The sequence below is a fragment of the Magnolia sinica genome, chromosome 1, assembly GCF_029962835.1.
Source record: "Magnolia sinica isolate HGM2019 chromosome 1, MsV1, whole genome shotgun sequence".
Lineage (NCBI taxonomy): Eukaryota > Viridiplantae > Streptophyta > Magnoliopsida > Magnoliales > Magnoliaceae > Magnolia > Magnolia sinica.
The window spans coordinates 83,606,504-83,626,475 of NC_080573.1; the positions used below are offsets into that span (position 1 = coordinate 83,606,504).

The 19,972-nt window shown below is 36.3% G+C and overlaps 1 protein-coding gene across 1 annotated transcript; it reads left to right on the plus strand.

The window, feature by feature from the left end:
* The first annotated feature begins 3,170 nt into the window (after window positions 1-3,170).
* On the plus strand, window positions 3,171-15,712 carry LOC131251317 (uncharacterized). Its single transcript, XM_058251970.1, has 4 exons — window positions 3,171-3,540; window positions 7,800-7,910; window positions 8,036-8,116; window positions 15,060-15,712. Exons 1-4 carry the CDS (start codon window positions 3,268-3,270, stop codon window positions 15,132-15,134), a joined length of 540 nt encoding a protein of 179 aa, XP_058107953.1. The 5' UTR covers window positions 3,171-3,267; the 3' UTR covers window positions 15,135-15,712.
* The last annotated feature ends 4,260 nt before the right edge of the window (window positions 15,713-19,972 follow it).

Sequence of the window (19,972 nt, forward strand, 5' to 3'; positions counted from 1 at the left end):
AGCACCCCATCTTCTTGGATATAGAGCATTTAACTGTACTCTTTTTGGACCCCTCAACCAAATCCTCTTTTTCCTTCTCAACGAAAATAATAGTTCATGAATTTATACGTCTCTCTCTCTCTCTCTCTCTCTCTATATATATATATATGTGTGTGTGCGCGCGCGCGCGCGCGTGTTGGGGCTACTTGGTACGCGCATGACATCCACTCATCCAAAAAGATTTACCCATCATAATGTGCACCAAGTTCAAAAACAAGGCGTGCATAATTATCAGGAGGTTTAGAGTATTTTTTTTACAAATTTTCTAACGGTCAGATTAGCCTTATTTTTGGGACATCTTAACTAAAACCACCTGCTAGACTGGATGGGTGTCATATACACAGCCCGCGCGGGAGCGTCACGGTAGCCTGGTACCACCACTAAAAAAGGGTCACCAGTTTTTTTTTTTTAAAAAAAATTAAAAAAAAAAAAAATATATATATATATATATATATACACACACACACACCGCAGCTTAGTGGCACGGTTTGGGTTACATACACACGAAATCGGATTGCCGGCTGGGTATACCAGTAAACTTTATCATACAGGGTAAACCCCATTACGCCCACCATGGGTGTATGTAGCTTTTTTTTTTTTTTTTTACACGCACGTAACACCACCACACACTTACGCCTCAGTGGAATTTCACCACCTATGGGTACTTGAACCCTTGACCAAGGGTTGAAACTCCTGAGTCTACCACCGGAACCAAGAGTACGTAGCTTATCCATGCTGTCGATCCATATTTTTCAACTTATTTTAGGGGCTGATACCAAAATTAAAGCATATACAAAGTTCAAGTGAGCCCCAACACACGAAACAGTGGGGACAGTGATCTCCACCGTGGAAACCTTCCTAGGGTCCACAGTGATTATTTGTCATCCAACTGGTTGATAAGGTCACACGGACATGAATGAAGGGAAAAACACATGAGATATTAGCTTAATCCAAAACCTTTGTGGGCTCGGTTAAGATTTCAAGGATAGGTGTTTAATTCATAGTCTCGGATGGTGTGGTCCACTTGATCTTCAGATATTTTTCGATTTTAGTTCATATTTTAAAATAAGCTCGTAAAACGGATGGACCAGGTGGATAAGACACATAACTGATAGTGGACCCGCAGAGTTTACGCATACTGAATTACATAGTACCCAATTACACACCTTTGGTCTGCCCCCAAAGAAAACCTGAGGCTATTCTACTGTGGGCATCCTTAGCCATTGTTTAACATGGTGCGGCCCACCTAATGCTTACCTCGGTTTTGAGGTCCCTAATAAAATGACTGTTAGTGAAAGCCGTTTTCGACCGTTACACCCTTACTTTACCACGATACCATTTCTCACATCTACCCGATTTCACCGCTCACACAGTGGATGAATTCAAACATGTCACTTGTCCAATATGTTTGTCCAACCACGATGATGGCTTTATGTAAAGATCAGTCCCGTCCACTCCTCAGGTGGCCACACATGGATGGAAGGCTGATTTTGCACTAGATGATCCTTATGGTAGGGCCAACCCACTGGACAGAGTGGATATCACATTGCGTGTAATAGATGAGTTGGGACTTATAAAATGTGTGGACAACGGGCAACTTCTGATCCAACCGTTGGGATGTGAGCATTTACACACACATGTATGTATATACACAAACCCTGCCCGCATGGGCACACAAACACCCATGCTTATACCATAAACCTAGCATCCGTACCATGATCCATAAAAATAATTCAATAGAGACGATCCTAACTAACTAGAAAGTGATATCTAGAAAAATTACAAAATCCAGCCATTGACTTTCTTATGGAATCCTTTATGTGGTTAAGATCATAAGATCATTGTGATTTTTTGAGCAAATTGTTCTAATATATCACAACATGCAACATGGGCCAAAAAATGGGTGGACTAGATATCATCCCATGGATCTTATATCTACATGTATTTGATATACTTATTGAGGAAATAGCTAGAGGAGCAACCACAGCAATTAGATGAAATGGGCAGGATACCAACTTAGGAAAATAACTGGTCTACCAAAAAAATCCCATAAAAAATCATTTCTCAAATAATAAAAGAAAAAGATGAAAAATCTTATAAACAAGAAAATAAAAACGTATTTTTGTATTTCTAAAATTACAAATTTAACTTTCCAATGTAAAATCCAAAGGGTATTTTAATTGGTATTATAAGTAATGCTGATTTTTTTAAATTATTTATTTATTTTTATTTTTTTAAAATGTGTTTCTTGGACGGTCCACAAAAGATCAGACGTGGTAGATAACCAAATTAGAACAAAAGCATTAGAAAAATAAACAGTGCTATCAGATGCATCTAACTTAGTAATCATGCACTCCATTTCCGCACATGTAGCATCCATGTACAGGATCTAGACCGTTCATCTATTTCGCCCTAAAATGGATGGGTTATCTTGCAAGAATCGTGATGATTAAAAACCAAAAATGTTTCCAACAAACGGTTAACACTCGATTGGTTAAATTCGTCCGATCTGCTACTAGGATCATTTGATATTTTGGTGTGGCCCACTTATTATGACCCAAATAGATGGAAAGCGCAGATCATGTACTTGCCAACTAAGCGCTTTGCACCGGATTCTTTCCGAATAGTATTATATATGAGAAGATCACAAGTCCAATTGGTTGGACCATAAGTTACCATCCACCTCGCAGATAAATTCCAACCCTTACTGTGCATGACACATCCAACCTTCCAAACAAGTTATACCATCATGAGGATCGCCTAATGAAAAAATAGCCACATCTTCTGATTGAATTTTTCCAATTTATTTTGTATTTTTATGAATGAATATAAATTATTTACTATTATGTGTCGTACCAAATGAGTGGATGATGGTGATTTTTTCCATAACATGATTCCATCCTGGAAAAAATCTATTGGAAGGGTTGGATTTCTTACAAACATGATTTTTTGTCAGTAACTATGTGGATGCACCTAAACCTTTGGTCCAACCGGTTGGACCTGAAACCTCGTTGTTATCATCATGATGCGAGCACAAAATAGAGGGTATTTTGGTAATAACATGAAAGTTATTAATTTTGGTGACTTTGCTTGATACCCTTAAAGCCTGGCATGTTTATAAGCACATGTAACAGGAGAAAGAAGGCCATCATCCTTCTAACAAACAAAAGAAGAAAAGAAAAAGAAAAAAGCAGAGAGAGAGAGAGAGAGAGAGAGAAGGAAACGAAAATGCAAATGCAGATGCAAATGCAGAAGCAGCAAGCATGGGAACAGCAACAACAGATTGTGAGGGTAAAGGCAACAGGCAACAGCTACAGAGAGAACACTCCTGCTAAGGAAGGAGGGGAGAAAGAAGATGAAGAGATGTCGATGTCAGCTCTTTCTGCTTTTCGGGCAAAAGAAGAGCAGATTGAGAAGAAGAAGATGGAAGTGAGGGAGAAGATGCAGGCCCAGCTCGGCCGGGTTGAGGAAGAAACCAAGCGCCTTTCCGAGATCCGAGACGTAAGTTCCTTTTTGCCCTTCGGCTCACGTTAGCGCCGGCAAGACTGTTTTCTGTTAACGTCCGCCAGGTTTTTCAGTTCTGATTAGTGGGGCCCATGGTTCATCAATCCAGACCATTTGTCGTATGGGACTCACCGTTGATGGACTACTCCTTGAAGATCTTCATCATATGAATTTCCTAACCATTCGATCTGGGCCATTAAAAAATAGACGGTTAGTAGTCCACGTTAAATGATTAAACCCATTAAACAGGTTGTGCTCAGGTTCATCGATCCCAATCCAACCCAACTGGCCCATAGAGTTATTATGGGCATGGCAAGATGATCTGGCCGACCTGACCTAAGTTGACCCGACACGACCCTAACGGCAATGGCTACAACAATTATTGTAGCTTTTAAAACTCAAAATCTTGAAAGATTTACAGGACTTAAGCGTGCTTTGATAAACTGAAAAATAAGCTCTGAAAATTAAATTAAGTGCTGAATTATAATTTTCTAATAATTTTAGGGATACTTTAATCAAACTGATAAATAAATAAATAAATAAAAGACATTTTTAGTGAAAATTAATGTAAGCACTTGATTAATTGGATTTATTAAATGAGTAAGTGAAAATCATTTAAAATATCAAATTTCAATAATAAGTTCCAAAAATATGTAAGTTTTATCAAATGGTTCCTTAGGGTCACAAAAGCCAGGCGGGCCCCTAAACTTGGTGTGAGGGCTGAACCTAGACTTAAAATCCATGTATGTTAATAAAAATAAGCCTGGGCTAATGATGAATGGTCCACTTGGACCCATTGGTCCTAAAGCAAATGCAGTTTTAGTTTTGAAAAGTGGGATTTATGGTTCAATAATCTATTATATAATTCCTCCATTGGTCCCACATGGATGGTCCATGCGCCAAAGTTTCGAGATCACAGGATCAAAAAAATGAAAAAGAAAGAAAAAGAAGGAAAAAGAAAAAAGCAAGCTTGGACTTCTTTTCTTGGTTGGACTACCGACTGCTACTCTCTTTAACCATAGTTTAGGCCATTAGTTTAAAAAAGTAGTTTTAAAGGGACAAGGCAAGGGCCGGGGTCCTTTTCATTCCAAAGAAGTCCAGAACCAAGCAAGGATCAAGGGACTTGGGCTGGGCTTGGGCCCATCCCAATCCGGCCGATTGCATCTTTATATAATATTTAAGGATTATAATTAATAGAGTGTGCTTGGCAAGTTGAGTCCACTTTCAGTTTGTTTTTGTTGTTGTTGTTGTTGTTATTATTATTATTATTATTATTAGCTAAATCGCCTGAGTCAAGTGAGTCTTGAATGAGTTCTTACTGAGTCAGTTGAGTCGAGTTTTTCTTGAGGCTCAACGAAATTGACGTACAAAGGAGTGGCAGAGGAGGATCTTTTAAAGTTGGTAAACAGTGCTATATACAACCCTTTCAACGTCCACTGCAAAAAAATAATTTCTTTTGCACGGATATTTTATTGCGTACAACACAAGTTTTCAACACAGCTGAAACTTCAACGTCAATAGGGTTTTTCGCAAGAAAAAAAAGAGATGATATTTTGTAACTTATACATAACTCCAGCCGTACATTTCACGACCTCTTGTGGTTGAGATTTTGCCTACTTCCCAAGAAATTAAATGATGGCCCAAAGCTCCTAACTCGTTACCTTTTTACAAAGAAAATGGTAGCACGACTTGCCTGGGCATAAAGGGGCGTATTTTCACTAGCTAATTAAGAGGGAATTGCATGATTTTGCTAGGCACGTTTGCTAGTTTTTAAATGGAGATAAATGAGAATGGACTAAATGAATTGTGAGTAAATGGATTATCCAATTGTGTTTGGATGGGAGTAAATGAAATGCATTTAAAATTCAAATATTGTGTTTGGATGGGAGTAAATGGGAGGAATTGGGATGCATTGAATTTTTAAACATATTTAATATCCCAGATCAACTTTAATATCTCAAATTAATGTGTGTGTGTGTGTGTGTGTGTGTGTCTACACACACACATACACACACCCCAATGTGTTTTATCCGTATAATTAAATGTCCAACCTTTGGATAGTATGGATCATTCTATTGGTGTGATTTTTGTGATATATAAGATAATTGAAATGTTTTAAAGTATCATCAATGTGCCATGTATATGGCAAACATGTATATAGTGGCAACTTTGTTTACTCATGTAACTCTCTAAGATAACTCAAAAAGGTATTTCACCTCATTTACTTTCAATTCCTCTATTAAAGAAATGATTTTATTTACAAGCTCATATACTCCCATTTTATTTTATTTTTATTCATGTATTTTCATCTAAACACACCTAAAATGTCATCTACCTTCGTTTACTGATAATCCCTCCAAATCACATTTACACTGGAATCAAGGTGATTTTGAATCCCCAGTTGTGTTTGGCAGTTTGCTTGCAATTAGAATGCACTAGAATCTAAACAGTTTCTTCGAGAGCTTCTATTTGGAGTGTATGTAGATCTTTTTCTATATTTATAGGTCTTGAATTAAATTCAGCAAATCAACTTTAATATCCCAAATTGGACCACATATGTAATATTTGATAGAATGATTGTAATAAGCCCATTAGAATATATACTTTAGCCAAAAACAATGAAATTTTAATGCCTAGGCAAGCTACAAACAAGCAATTCACCAACTTGTTTTAATATTTCATTTAGATGGCCAACGTTTGGACAATTTAAATCATTCTATTAATGTGATCTTATTATTACAACCGATGATTGGGTTATTTTGGGTATCACTGGCATGCCATGTGTATAGTGCATTAGTAGCCTAGTGACACTTTTTGTTATGCAGGTGATTTTTCTGCATTTAAAAATAGAGCCAAAAAAGTATTTCACTCCCAAAACACTTAAATCTTAGTGAAAATTTAGATTTCGAAACACACCAAGAGCATATTCCAAATACCTCGAATTCCATTTATTTCAAAGTACACAGTGCCAAACACACAATTTGAATCCGTTTATATTCAAATTCCCTAAGATACACTCAAATACAAGGTGTCACATGAGCCCTTGAATGCATGAGATCCAACTCATCCATCAAGTTCGTCACCTTGTATTCAGCCCTCATGATCCCAAAATTTAGGCTGGTCCAAAATCAGATAGGTCACACTATTAATTTATAGGTTTTAGGCATGATCTTACATTGATCCCAATGGTGTGGCCCACTTCAGTTTTGCATGGGCTTGAATTTTGGATCAAGAGTGAAAATGAGGCGGCACACCTGATGGGCAAAGTAGATCTCATCCCTATGTGGTGTGGCACCCAATCTGCATGACTTATACATCCTACGCCTATGTGAGTGATTCTAGTGAAAGTAGTTTACACCAATCTCGGTCTTTCCTAATTATGAAATATAAAGAATTCAATAAACTCTCAATCGATATGATGAAACTTATTATAGATCATTCATGCACCAAATTGCCTTAGATTGGAAGATCCTAGCCATATATTATTTAACCCAGTGGATCCTAATAATATCAATGGTTTGGATCATTGAACAATGGCCCCACTGTGACTAAACTTAAAAGCCAAATAGTGTTGTAGAATATTGCTTGGTCCCCTCACTGATAATACCTCACAACTAATCATACTCAATAAACCAACGCCATTTAAAAAATGGTAATCTTCATATATTATTTTGCAGGCCCGCACATGCACCTCCAAACACTGATGCATCTGCTAATCAGACTGGGCACATGTTTAGGACATCCAAGCCATCTATTAAATGGGACCACAATGTAAATCAAGCCTGACCACTACTAGATTATTAACTCCAAAACAATAGATTTCTAGAAAAACTTACATAGTTTTCAGCACTTCATTATTTTGAAACATGTTTTGCCTACCAAATCATCAAATAACTTGATATCTTTAATCAAATTGATTACATGATGGGCCCGACCTGATTCTCTCCCATACTAAAATTTTTACAATAAAAAAATCAAAACTCAAATTGCGCCAACAACACATAAATAAAGGATCAAATCAATGCCATCCATATTGATCAAATCCAATGATTAGGTCCATGCAAAAAGTGAGATATCTATAGATACACGGCTCATATGTCTATACATGTTCCATGTTGGTATGTGCAAGTGTAAAATAGTAATTATGATGATGATGATGATGATAATATTGATATTTTGACCTTAATTTATGTTATAAATCTTAGCAATGACATGTTATTATTTTCTTTCAATGGGAAAAAAATGTAAATCAAAAGGAACTCGAAGGGCTGACCGATCCGATGAGGAAGGAAGTAGCGGCGGTGCGTAAGAAGATCGACACGGTTAACCGGGACTTAAAGCCACTTGGAAACACTTGCCAGAGGAAGGTGAAACTTTTCAAATTATAAATTTTTTTAATCTCAATCTCAATTGTTTCTATTTCCATAATTTGAATTTGGAAAAAAAAAATTCAAAGAAATCTCATAAAATTGCAATTCCTGACTGATCACAGGAGAAGGAATACAGAGAAGCACTTGAAGCATTCAATGAAAAAAACAAAGAGAAAGCTCAGCTAATCGCCAAATTAATGGAGGTGAATTTCAACCATAACAAGAAACAAAAATGCTATAATGGATTTCTATCAAATTCCCACCATAAACATCACTTTTCATGTATGAAACTTTTGTATAGTGATAGGGACCGTTGATTTGGTTGGCCATGAATTGGATGGTCTATAGCCCAAATAGTAAGGTGATTGGGTCGCAGTGACCATCCAATCATTGTTGTGAAAAATAGACAGTTGACCTAAAAAATGAGCAATGGTGTGACAATCAGATAGTTGGATCTGTCCAATCACTATAAATTTTGACCGATGGTTCATCATGGTGGACCATTAAACAACGGTCTTGATGACCATTCAATCGATCACATATATAATGGGGATAGCACTTGAATGAAGCGATGGTTGTAATAGTATCGATGAAAAGAAACAAACATACATAGGAAAAAACTTCTGAAAGAAACCCCCAAAAATCACTTGGGTCACGTGATCCTAGTCACTGGTTGGAAGATATTGGAAAACTCTTGAGGATTAAAAATGAGGTATTAGGAAAAGAAAAGAGGAGGGAGGAAGGAGAACCACATTAGTGTAAGGGAAAAGGTAAAAAGAAAAGAAAACAATAGTGAGATGTTTAATGGGTACAAATCCTCCAATCAATGGTTAGGATCATCTGACTAGTGTTATTTTTTAGTGCATGGTTTGCCCATCACAATAGCATATTCTCCAAGTCTTTTACATGTGTCACATATATGGAGATAAGGTGCTTGATAACTTAAATATTAACATTTAGCATTGGGAGAATGATCGCATGCATTAGAATGGTTAATTACCATATGATTGATTTATGTGGGGCACACCTTAATGTGTGAGTACCATCCAACTCACATATTAGATGCCCCTCATGTTAGGTTTAGATCTCAAATCTCAGCTTAGAATATAGTAGGTATGTGAATAAAATAGGAGATTATCATCTTTTTCTCAAGAATAGACATTAAATCCATAAGGAAGGAAAATTTTCTAAAAATAAGAAATAAAAGTGATATTATTGTTAAACATGCTACTTACAATGTATCAAATGGCCTTATATAAACAAAAAGAAACCATAAACCCTAATTTGATTTGAAATAAGATACTCGAAATAGTAAATGGATGTTTAATCCTACTAAAACTCACGAATAACCCTTAGATGACTAAACAATAACTCCATAGCACAATCAAACTTTTAAAACCTTAAAATTGAAAAATGAAACTTACTAAAAATAGTAAGTTTTAACTTAAAATTTTAATTTGATCCCTAAAATGATTGAATTTTATGAATCCATATAAGGGCCAAAGAACCTTTTGTTGTTAGTTAAACTATAAAGCTCATTGATAGCTTTTGTCACATCCCAAAATTTGAGCATAGAGTGTACACTCTCATACCCGAGTTTTGGTTCGTAACTTATACACTAAGTGTACTTAAGATGGTCATTTTAATCAAAGGCAATAATTATGTTCTTTCTAAGTTCTATCTCGGTCCATCGATTGTCATTCACATATAGCACTTAACATCAATCAACCATACACTTATAAACATTTACAACTATTTCAGTAGCATTAATCTTAAATATCATTCATCTATCATAATGGTCTACCAATGGATTCAATTAAATAAAGTCACTTAATCGCATAAAATCTTACAATCACTACCAATACCCATTGGCAGACCATGGTTCAAGTACATATATCAATTAAAATAGTACAAATATAAAATGTGAAATAACATGAATGCATATGATATATGAATATATCAGATGAGGTGATCATTCATCTGCTTGGGTTGGATAATCGTCAACTCGCATCCACTCGTTAGGTAGGCTTCCACCTTTTGTTAGGCATGAATATATCCCGCATCTAATAATGATTATACTAGGATCAACATTCTTTCAGAAAAGTTCCCCAAGATTGACAATGCAATACATATGTAATGGATGATGTATGGTTTCATCATTTCATAGTTGATCTTAAATAATTGTCTTAATCGAAATGTACGTATGAGAATTCATCATACTAATTACCATAATTATAGCAATTAAATGTGAAAGCATATGTTAGTATGTGACATATATTATCATCAGTTAAATCAACAAACAATATATCATCAAATCGACACATACATCAACCAACACACCAATCAATCAACCACACAACCAATTCTATTTCAATTTCCACAAACATGAGGCATGTTGGGATTACTCACTTGGGTTTAGTAATGCAGAATCCATAAGATGATTTGATTGATATGAATTCAGAAATCCCAACAATCATATAAACAATATTATTATTGATCCAGTTATATCACATAATGAGGCCACACCTTTAATTAATCACCTTAGGTGGCTAATCACTATTCAGTAAACCCTAAATGATCAAATGAATATAGTTTTCATATATAACATGTTCATTAAATTTAAATGTCAAAGTTTAAATTTTAAAATTTTTTGTCAAGTTGTCTATCGATCGATGTTGTCAATCGATCGACTCCAATCAAAGGCACTTTGATCGAATTGATCTTTAATCGATCGAATCGAGAAAACCCAAATTAAGGCAATCAGGTCTCTAGAGCAATTTTAATATTTTTGATTGAATCAATTGATTGATCGACTCTGATCGAAGACTTATCAATCGAATCGATCACCAATCAATTGAAACGAAAAAACTAGAAATACCATGATTTAAGTCTCTGGACAAAATTCAACTCTTTCTATCGAATCGAGGTCTGATCGAGGGTCAATCGAAAGTTATCTGTCTGATTTTTTTTCATCAGTTTAAAATAAAACAATTGAGGATGTCCTTTTGATTAGAGGTCTTAGGTCTATTTAATAATTTGGATAGATCTATACCCATCAATTATCCCTTCTTAATCAATCACCAAAGAAGGCTCACTTATTGGTTGATCCAAGCCACTTATATGCTCATTTACATCTAAATTTCTAAAATGAAAGGTGATGATAGATATAATTATTGCAATCCATCAATCGATCAATTCGATTAGATATTTGGGGATCTTAATGATTGTTTAGACCATCTGATTTGATTAATCTCACATGTTCAAGGTTTTTGACATGACATAAGATTGATAATAGATCTAACATAATTGATGCGACCCACCGAATGATTAGATCATCCAGATTCTCGAGGTGCTAGTATATTTTTCCTTTAGAATTTGGATGAACGGTATGGATCTAACCAAACATATTATAATGACCCATCTCAATCCCCTGTGCCAAGTGAGACCAATAGTTGCGCAGAAATTCGGATGGTTCTAATTACACACTTCAAATCTGATAATGCCGTAAATGTACGACCAATCTAGTTCGTCTATTATATTGCTCAGATAGGTTTAATCCTAATTATAAAAAAATAATATCTTCGTCTACTTTAAAACCATAAATTAAGTTACCAATTATTATAAGGGGATGGTAAATCTCTGCACAAGAAGTCATAGGCTAATTATGCAAGAAATTGATTCTTCTCATTTAAACATGTACAATGGTTATAGGGTAATCCAGACTGTCCATTACATTGTTATGGTTATTAATATAAAAGAAATCAAGAAAACAAGTGATGTATTAACCTTTAGCAAAAATTTCCACGTCCCAAAATTCCTCTCACTCTTTATCTCTCTTTTTCTCTCCTTGTTTAACGTAAAGAGTGTTGATAATAATAGAATATGCTTACATTTGAGGGGGAGTAAAACTCTTGCTACCCTCCTTAAAAGGAATGACTTGTTAAGAAGTTGAGAAATTTAGGGAGAGATGAGAGAGGGATGTTACGATAATAGGTATGAGGGAGAGATACGATCCTCTCTTGAAATTTAAATTTAAAAATTCTACAAGGATTATAGCTTTCCAAAAGTATATTATATGCATGAAATGGACAACCGATTGCAAAGTTATTGTCGTTAAAAGCTATAGTGTATGTAGGCTATATTTTGCTATAATTTGAGCCTTTCGGATTGATTTCTTTCAATCTCAATCCTTCATTGAATTGTCTCTTACTCATCTTACATCAGGTCCCTCTACTTGAAGAGAACTTGTCCTCGAGTTAATTAGTGGCCGCATATAATTTGTTAGTGCACGATAATTGAACAAGGCTACAACAAAAAATGTCAAAGATATCATCATGCCCTTAGGAAGTTCAATAAATACTTATGGTTATTGATCTTCTTGTTGATTTTTGTATCCTATGTAATTTGATTTTCTTGTCCTCTACTTGTTGTGCACTTTTATTGGCAAATGCTCCTTTCTTAGGTACAACTATCATTAGATCGCCTTCTTAGAATATTTTAAAATGCTTGAAACACCTACCCTTATCAAGTAATAATCTATATAGGAGGTTGTCTGGAATAATTTGCTTGAGCTCTCTTTTTAATGGCATTTTTTAAAATTAACTATAAGCTCTATCTCATTTTTTAATAGAAAAGACTATTCCTCCACTTGAGAACTCTTAGGTAGCTTTTCTTCATTTATAAGGATAATGGTAATCTCTTTTTCATCTATGAAAAAGATATAGATATTATATATACCTCTATGGGTAGAGTCAACATCATATTGTCATGGCTGCGTAAGTATTATATACAACATCGTCTTGATAATGATCATCGACCAAAAATGGAACTAATCATTACTGAATTACCTTTGTGATGCTTACCTTCTTAATCTAACTGATTTTATATGAAAAAAGTGGTGATTTTTTTTTATTTCCAACTATAACTTGTCAATCTTTATCTTGGACACCATGTTCTTATTATTACCTTCATCTCTGACCACATCACAAGTATTCTAGTTGATTGTGCATATAGTATAGAAAATATTATATGTCTATAAGTCTTCATCTTACTTCAAAGTGTATCTATCATGAAGAGAAACACTCCTTGATTTTCATAAGTTCTCTCTTCCTTTTCATCATCCCCCCAACACACACACACACACACACACACACACACACACACACACACACAATTTGATTTATTCTCACTTGCCTTCCCTAAGCTAGTAACTAGGTTAACCATCTATCTATGAGGGTGTTAGTTAGATCGATGTCCAAGTTGACTACACCCGTAATACTTGACCGGATGGGTTGGAGCATAGTGGTTCTGGGATGTATTTCTAGTATTGGGTGCTCCTCCGTACTACTTAACTTATTTATTTCTTGAATCTTTGTTCGTAATAGTAGGAGGTCGCAAGAATTTTTCCTCGAATCTACATCATAGCCCATAAGGTTTGTCAATAATGATTTCTCCTACTGCTTAAATTCTTGTAATAGGCTACTCCTGTATCTCCACTTTAATTGCCAATTTTACAACCTTTTTAAGGGTCTAAATGGGATGCATCATCACTTGATCTTGTATTGCCATACGTAGCTGGCATATAAACCTTGCTACTGGTTGTGGGTCAATCTTTGCCAAATTGTTACATGAGTAGAAGTTGTAGAATTCTTCTGTAGAAACATTCACCATATGACTTTTATGGTGAAATTTTTTTGGTTCTATTGGAACAATACTTGATCTTAGTCAGCTAGTACGAATCACACTTGTATCAACTTCATTCATGCCCAAGTTAGTATTGGTGTCTCCAATTGCCACTTTTTTTGTGAAAGTTGGAGCTGCTCCCACCATGTTGACGATCCACCCTTAAGCTTGTATGTTGCAAGAGTTACATTCTTTTCTTTAAGCATCTTTATGTAATCTAAGAATTGCTCTACCTTTGCAACCCAAAAGAGGAAGTTTCAGTGTAAAGCCGACAATTATAGTGAAAATTTACCTTAAGTCAGTAGTCTTGATCTTATCCAGTGACTCCTCATCCTCCCTATTGGAGGATGATCTTGTTTACCTCCACATTGTTAGACTTGTCACCATTATATTAGTGTCTATAATATGGAACGTGTGCTGAACCTTTTAGACTACGAATTGGCCGATCACGAGCCCTTAAATGGTTGTGGGTTGTTCACTACCTTAGCTCTGAAAGTACTCCTTGGACTCAACCAATTAAGCAATCATCGCATGCATTTCCTACTTGCGTTGCTGACTTCTTGTTAGAAAGACTCAAACTTCATCTCAAATAATGATTGATTCCTATAACACAGCCCGAAGTATTGTTGTTACACAATCTGTTATTAGACGTAATGACCCAAGGAAAAACCTCACTTTGATACTAAAAGATGTAGCATGTGCATGGTAAAGCAGATGATATTATTGTCTTCTTCTTAAGAATGGCTCTTAAATCCATACGGAGAGAGAAATCTCCAAAAACAACAAAGAAATATGATATTATTGATAAGTGTGCTCCTCAAAACATATCTAATGGCCTTATATAAGACTTATTTGAGTCAAAAAATGACACCTTTCACAAACAGTAAACGTTATAAAAAATAATAATAAAAAGATGTCTAATTTGACTAAAACTTATAAACAATCCTTGCATCACTAAAACAAAGACTTTGAACCACAATCCAACTCTTCAAATCTTAAAATGAGAGTGGAAAAACAATAGAACTTACTAAAAAGTACAAGTTTCACTCTCTTTTTTAAAGACACTCACACCCACACATGCCATATGGGCACTCGAACCTATGACTGCAATGTTAAAATGCACTATGTCTACTACTAAGCCATGTGTGGGGACCTAAAAAACAAGTTTAACTAAAAACTCTAATTTGACTTGTAACACAATTGAATTTTCCATAGATGATTGGTTGCCAAAGGTCTTTGGTTGTTGGCCAAGGCGTGGAGGTCATCAATAACTTTCCAACGCTGTGAAATAAATAACTGATTGCACGGTTTTGATTCCACATACATGGTGGGCTCCACATTGATCCAAACGTAGGTTCATATGTATATGATCATTCCTCTAGAACTGGTGTACTTATGAATTGATATAGATTTTTTATTTTTATTTTTTAATTGATTTCCTGTTTATATTGATAATGTAAGCAGCTGGTGAGTGAAAGTGAGAAACTGAGGATGAAAAAGCTGGAAGAGCTGAGTAAGAACATTGAGTCTCTACACTAATCACATGTGCTAATGTTGTTGTTACAAAAAGGTTAGGCTGGTGTGGTTTTATCAAAGAAGACCTTTGTATTTTATGGCTGTCTTTGTGTATGTGTGTGTGAGTGTTTGGGTTTTGGGTTGTTGAAATTTGAAAGTCTGTTATTGTATTCGTTACACTGATTTAGCAAGGGGAAGTTTATTTGCTAAACCCTCCCCCGTCTGGAATCCTGCATGCCCATGCAAATGCAGCCACATGTGTCTATATTAAACACATGTGTGAGATCTGAGCTTTTCGTAAGGTGGGCCACACTATTTATATCTTCAGGCCTAAAATCCGGCCTTTAACCCTGTGGTGGACTACTAGAAAAACAAATTTTTAGCTGTCCATTTGTTGCGTATACTAGTGCACCTGAGGAGCGAAATTGAAATTTTTTGAGCCAGGGGATCTACTTGGGGTGGCCCACTTGATGGAGAGTTGAGATCTCACATGTATGTCAACTTGGCATGTGTGGCTGTGTAAGGGTGGCAGGTTCTGCACGCGTGTGGCTCATGAAACTTGTAACTGTACCCATTTCTTTTAACTCTGGAGTTTTGTTCTCCTTTTCTTCCTATGATACAGCATTAATTATAGTGAATGTAGATTCAAGGTGTTTTGATTTTGGAGGAAGGCTGAGGGTACTCCCACGAGGAGATATTCATGGCGCCCACTCGTGTGGGCGATCTGGGCTGTTCATCATGATGGGACCATGAACATGATCTGATCTGACAACATATAAGGCTGTAGGCCATACTAGTTAAGTTTGGGGACCCATATACTGACCCCAGCACTACCATATTTGCCAGGTTTGAACCTGCCCTGCAGTCTGAAACTCAGGTCCGAGCTATGCATGGATTGATGACTTGATGCTACTCATCCAAGTCAACCTAGACTCGGTCGAGTCAGTTCCATTTTGGCACGACGAGTAGTAAAAATAGGTTCGACTGGGACGAGTCACCATGCAACTCGGCTAAGTCACGACGACTTTGGACCGAACTAGTGGTTCAAGTTGCCAAGTCTTAAAACCGTCGAGCCAACGCCATAAGGTCTATAAAGCCATGAGCGTGGACCAGGTATGAAGAGAAAATGCATTCAGATGAAAGCTCTCGCCCATACAATTTACTTTTGGGCTTGAGAATAGAATAGGCCATACTACAGCTTAAAATGAGGCCCACCACAATCCACGGCGGACTAGGCCACGGACCAGAATGTTTGGCTATTTACAGCCCTTTCTCATCAAGATTGTGAAATCACCACACTGATCATGGTCATAATTCCTGCAAGATGGACCGTCCAACATTAATTCTACCATGAACCAATCACATGATGCACCGCCCATGATAAGCACAATATCATTGAGAATTCAGCTTGTACAAGTGGGGCACATGGTTCTGTGATCCCACCAATTTCCTGTTGGACCCCACAGTGGTGATAGGATTCCTATACTGCTCTTTCAAATTGTGACAGTTGAGAAGTGAAATATAAATCTGTCATCGTTCAATTCAGAAAAAGGCCCAAGTTTGAAGTCAATCATCCTAAATCTGTTTTGGGACATAATCAGGTGACTTAAAAAAGAGGTCCAGCAGCGAATGTCCAAATTAAATACATTGGGCTAGACTTGGGTTAAACCCAATAACTAACTAAACTGCTCTTTGGGTTTTGGTCAGGTAGATCCAATATGACAACACAGATGGTCCCCTGGTTATTTAACACAACCTGAATGGTTACTTTGGGCATTGAGCTGGGCTCAGCTGTACCTAGATGTTTATCTCTCGAGCTCAGCCTTAGCTATTTCATTTGGCTGCCTGCCTTTTGCGATACGGATAAAAAAATAAAATAAAAAAAAAAAAAAAAATAATAATAAAAAAATCAACTTTTAAACTAATTTTATAAATGCGTCTACTATTTACATCTTACTCACACGTGCCAACTCTTATTCTCTCGTTGGGGAAGCATTTGGTGCCATATGGCATTCTAGCCCTCATTAATGATGTGGGCCTGTAACCCCTAAAGCTAGGTCGGGCATAGAATGATGTCTGTGAGAAATCCACACCATCCATCTGGACGAACTCAAAAAACAGGTTCAAAAGACGAGCTTAAAAAGTCCTAGAGGAGGGTAAATAGGACTATACCAAATAATCGAATAAAGTGCTAAATAATAAATAAATCAGAGATTTCAATCGCACTAGTATTGAAACGTTGATTCAAACTAATTCGTAAGATAACATTCACCCAAACAAATTTGCTACTGCACTCACCTTGCACACTTGTTTGTCAATCACATGACTCGTTGTGTTAAGTAGTCGGATGAGTCTTTAGAAAATGAAGACCGACGACGCAACTGGAATAGAAGCATCAAGCAACATTCACAAAGTAATTAAAGAGAAGCTACTACGATCTTGATCATGTCTGTAGATGATCCTGACCCAAATAAGAAACCCTACTTAGATCTTCTATCCAAAGCCATTTTAAGTTCGTATTTTCCATCTTACTGGATTTGGATTTAGAAAGTTCAAAGTTGTTGAGAGAATTGCAAGACAAAAACTTAAAACAAGAAAATCTATCTTACCTTCAGTTAGAGTAGGTGCCACCGAGTGGCACCTTCGGTGCGACCGAAAGTGACCAAAATAATACAATAACATTTCGAATTAATTCAGTCCCATTGACATGAATTTTGGTCCCACCGAAGACAACCTTTGGTGCCACCGAAAGTGACCAAAATTATCCAGCAACTTCAGGACTTAAATCGGTGCCACCAAGAGATAATTCGGTCCCATTGACAACAGTTCGGTGCGACTGAAGGTTCCCTCGGTAGGACTGAAAAGCAGCCGTTATATATCCGTTGTAACTTTTTCTCTATAAAAGGAGCACCTAGAACTTTGTGAAAAGTATGGATTAAGACATTCTAGAGTCCATAGTGCATCCCATGCTCAACCCACTCATCCTAAACTCAATCCACATGAGATTCATGTTCTTTTCATTGTGATTCCTCACTTCAATAAGCATTCAAAGCTCCCATTAATGAAGAACATGATCTCAAGCCTTCTCTAGAGTATTGAGACCAAACCTATTAATAAATCTTTAGTCTCTATGATACTCTAGAGCATCCATCAGTTGAATTCCTTTGAAAATCCATTCATCATCTTTTATAGGAGATTCAACCCACTCCCATTACCTTAGTTACCCTAATAGGACCATCATATGCAAGGTATTTGATCGTGAAGCTGAAATAACAGAAAAAAATCACAGCATCGTGATCAGGGGAGCATCGGGGAGCTGATTGAAGCACGAGAAAGCAAAGATCAAACAACCCAAGAAGAGTTACAAAAAGGAACTCAATCTGACAAGTAAGTGTTAGTGTTAAGAGTCCATAAGTTAGTCTCTATCCTTGTGTAGGATTGAGGCTAAGAGTTTGCTATCCACAAACTCGACTAGGTGCCTTGTGTGGGACTTTGGCCGGTGTAGACTAAATGTAGGTGCCTTGTGTGGAACCTTGGCTGGTGTCGTCTAAATGTAGGTGCCTTGTGTGGACCTTAGCCGGTGTGGCCTAAACATAGGTGCTTAGTGTGGGACCTTAGTTGGTGTGGCCTAAACGAACGTTCTTAGTTTATGACATTTTCTCTTTTATAGGGCATAAATTGTAGAGTCATTTGTGTAGGGCTGTAAAGGTTTATGGTGAACCTGATTTAAAATCATTGATAGTGAAATCTAGCACACTCTAGGAGAGAGTGCGTCTGCTGGGAGTGGAGTAGGCACGTAGTCGAACCACTATACATGCTTGTGTTTGAATTTTTCATTTGTGCATCTGTTTAATTATGCTTATGTGTTTTAATGCTTAATTCTATATGCATGATCAGATGAATGCCTTGGACTAATAGGTAGCATATTCCATATACACATGATCACAATGCTATAGGCTAGTTGCTTTATTTGCATATCTTGAGTATCTTATGTGATTGAACCCTCTATTGGCTTGGAAGTCTTTAGAGTTATATTGCCTTAGTTTAATTCTTAATTATTTTAAGTTAGGCAATGAAGTTTTTTTATATTGACATAATCATTGAAAGTCCTATTCACCCCCCTCTAGGACTTTTGAACTATTCCATACTTCTACTATAGCTGTCTAAATCGCAATTTTAATTGGTATCAGAGCGGGTTCCTCTTGGAGGGTTTAACAACCTAGAGGGAGATCCTAACATAAGTAGGAATTATGGATATGAGGAGATAGATGAACATTAGTTCAATGAGAAAGAGGAAGAAGAAGAAGAAAAAGAGAGTATACACGATGCTTATGATCAACTCTATATTCATAGCATTAATATTATTAGAAAAATTGGCATTGCAAAAAAAAAAAATTGCAAAAAGATTTAGATGAAACATCATGAATAAATACTCATTTGATAAATGATCTTCAGCAATATCATATTGACGATGACAAAAAGGACTTAAACATCTCTTAAGTCTGAAATATAGAAACTAAACAAACAGATTGAATTAGAAAATGAAGGACTTAAAACTGAAAATCACAAACTAAGATTAGAAGTAGTAAAGTCAAAACAAATCTGTTGAACTAAGTTACAAGTTTTCCCAAAGTAGTGAAAAAATGGAAAAAAATTTTGGAATGGGAAGAAACCATAAGGATAGAAGAGGCCTGGGCTATGAAATTGGCAACTTAAGCCCCGTTCCTGCACCACCTATGATTAAAAAAAACTGTTGCACCTGGAAGCAACATGAAAAACACTCCAATCTGTCATTCTTGTGGAGACTTGGGACACTACAAATTTGAATGTCTTGCATCTAGTAGGTCTCACTCCACTTCCGG

Bases quoted from the DNA above. Each gene is read 5' to 3' on its own strand.
- LOC131251317 (XM_058251970.1), top strand. From the start codon at position 3,268: ATGCAAATGCAGATGCAAATGCAGAAGCAGCAAGCATGGGAACAGCAA. The intron at 3,541-7,799 runs GTAAGTTCCTTT...GTAAATCAAAAG, and splicing joins GCCTTTCCGAGATCCGAGAC to GAACTCGAAGGGCTGACCGA. The intron at 7,911-8,035 runs GTGAAACTTTTC...GACTGATCACAG, and splicing joins GAAACACTTGCCAGAGGAAG to GAGAAGGAATACAGAGAAGC.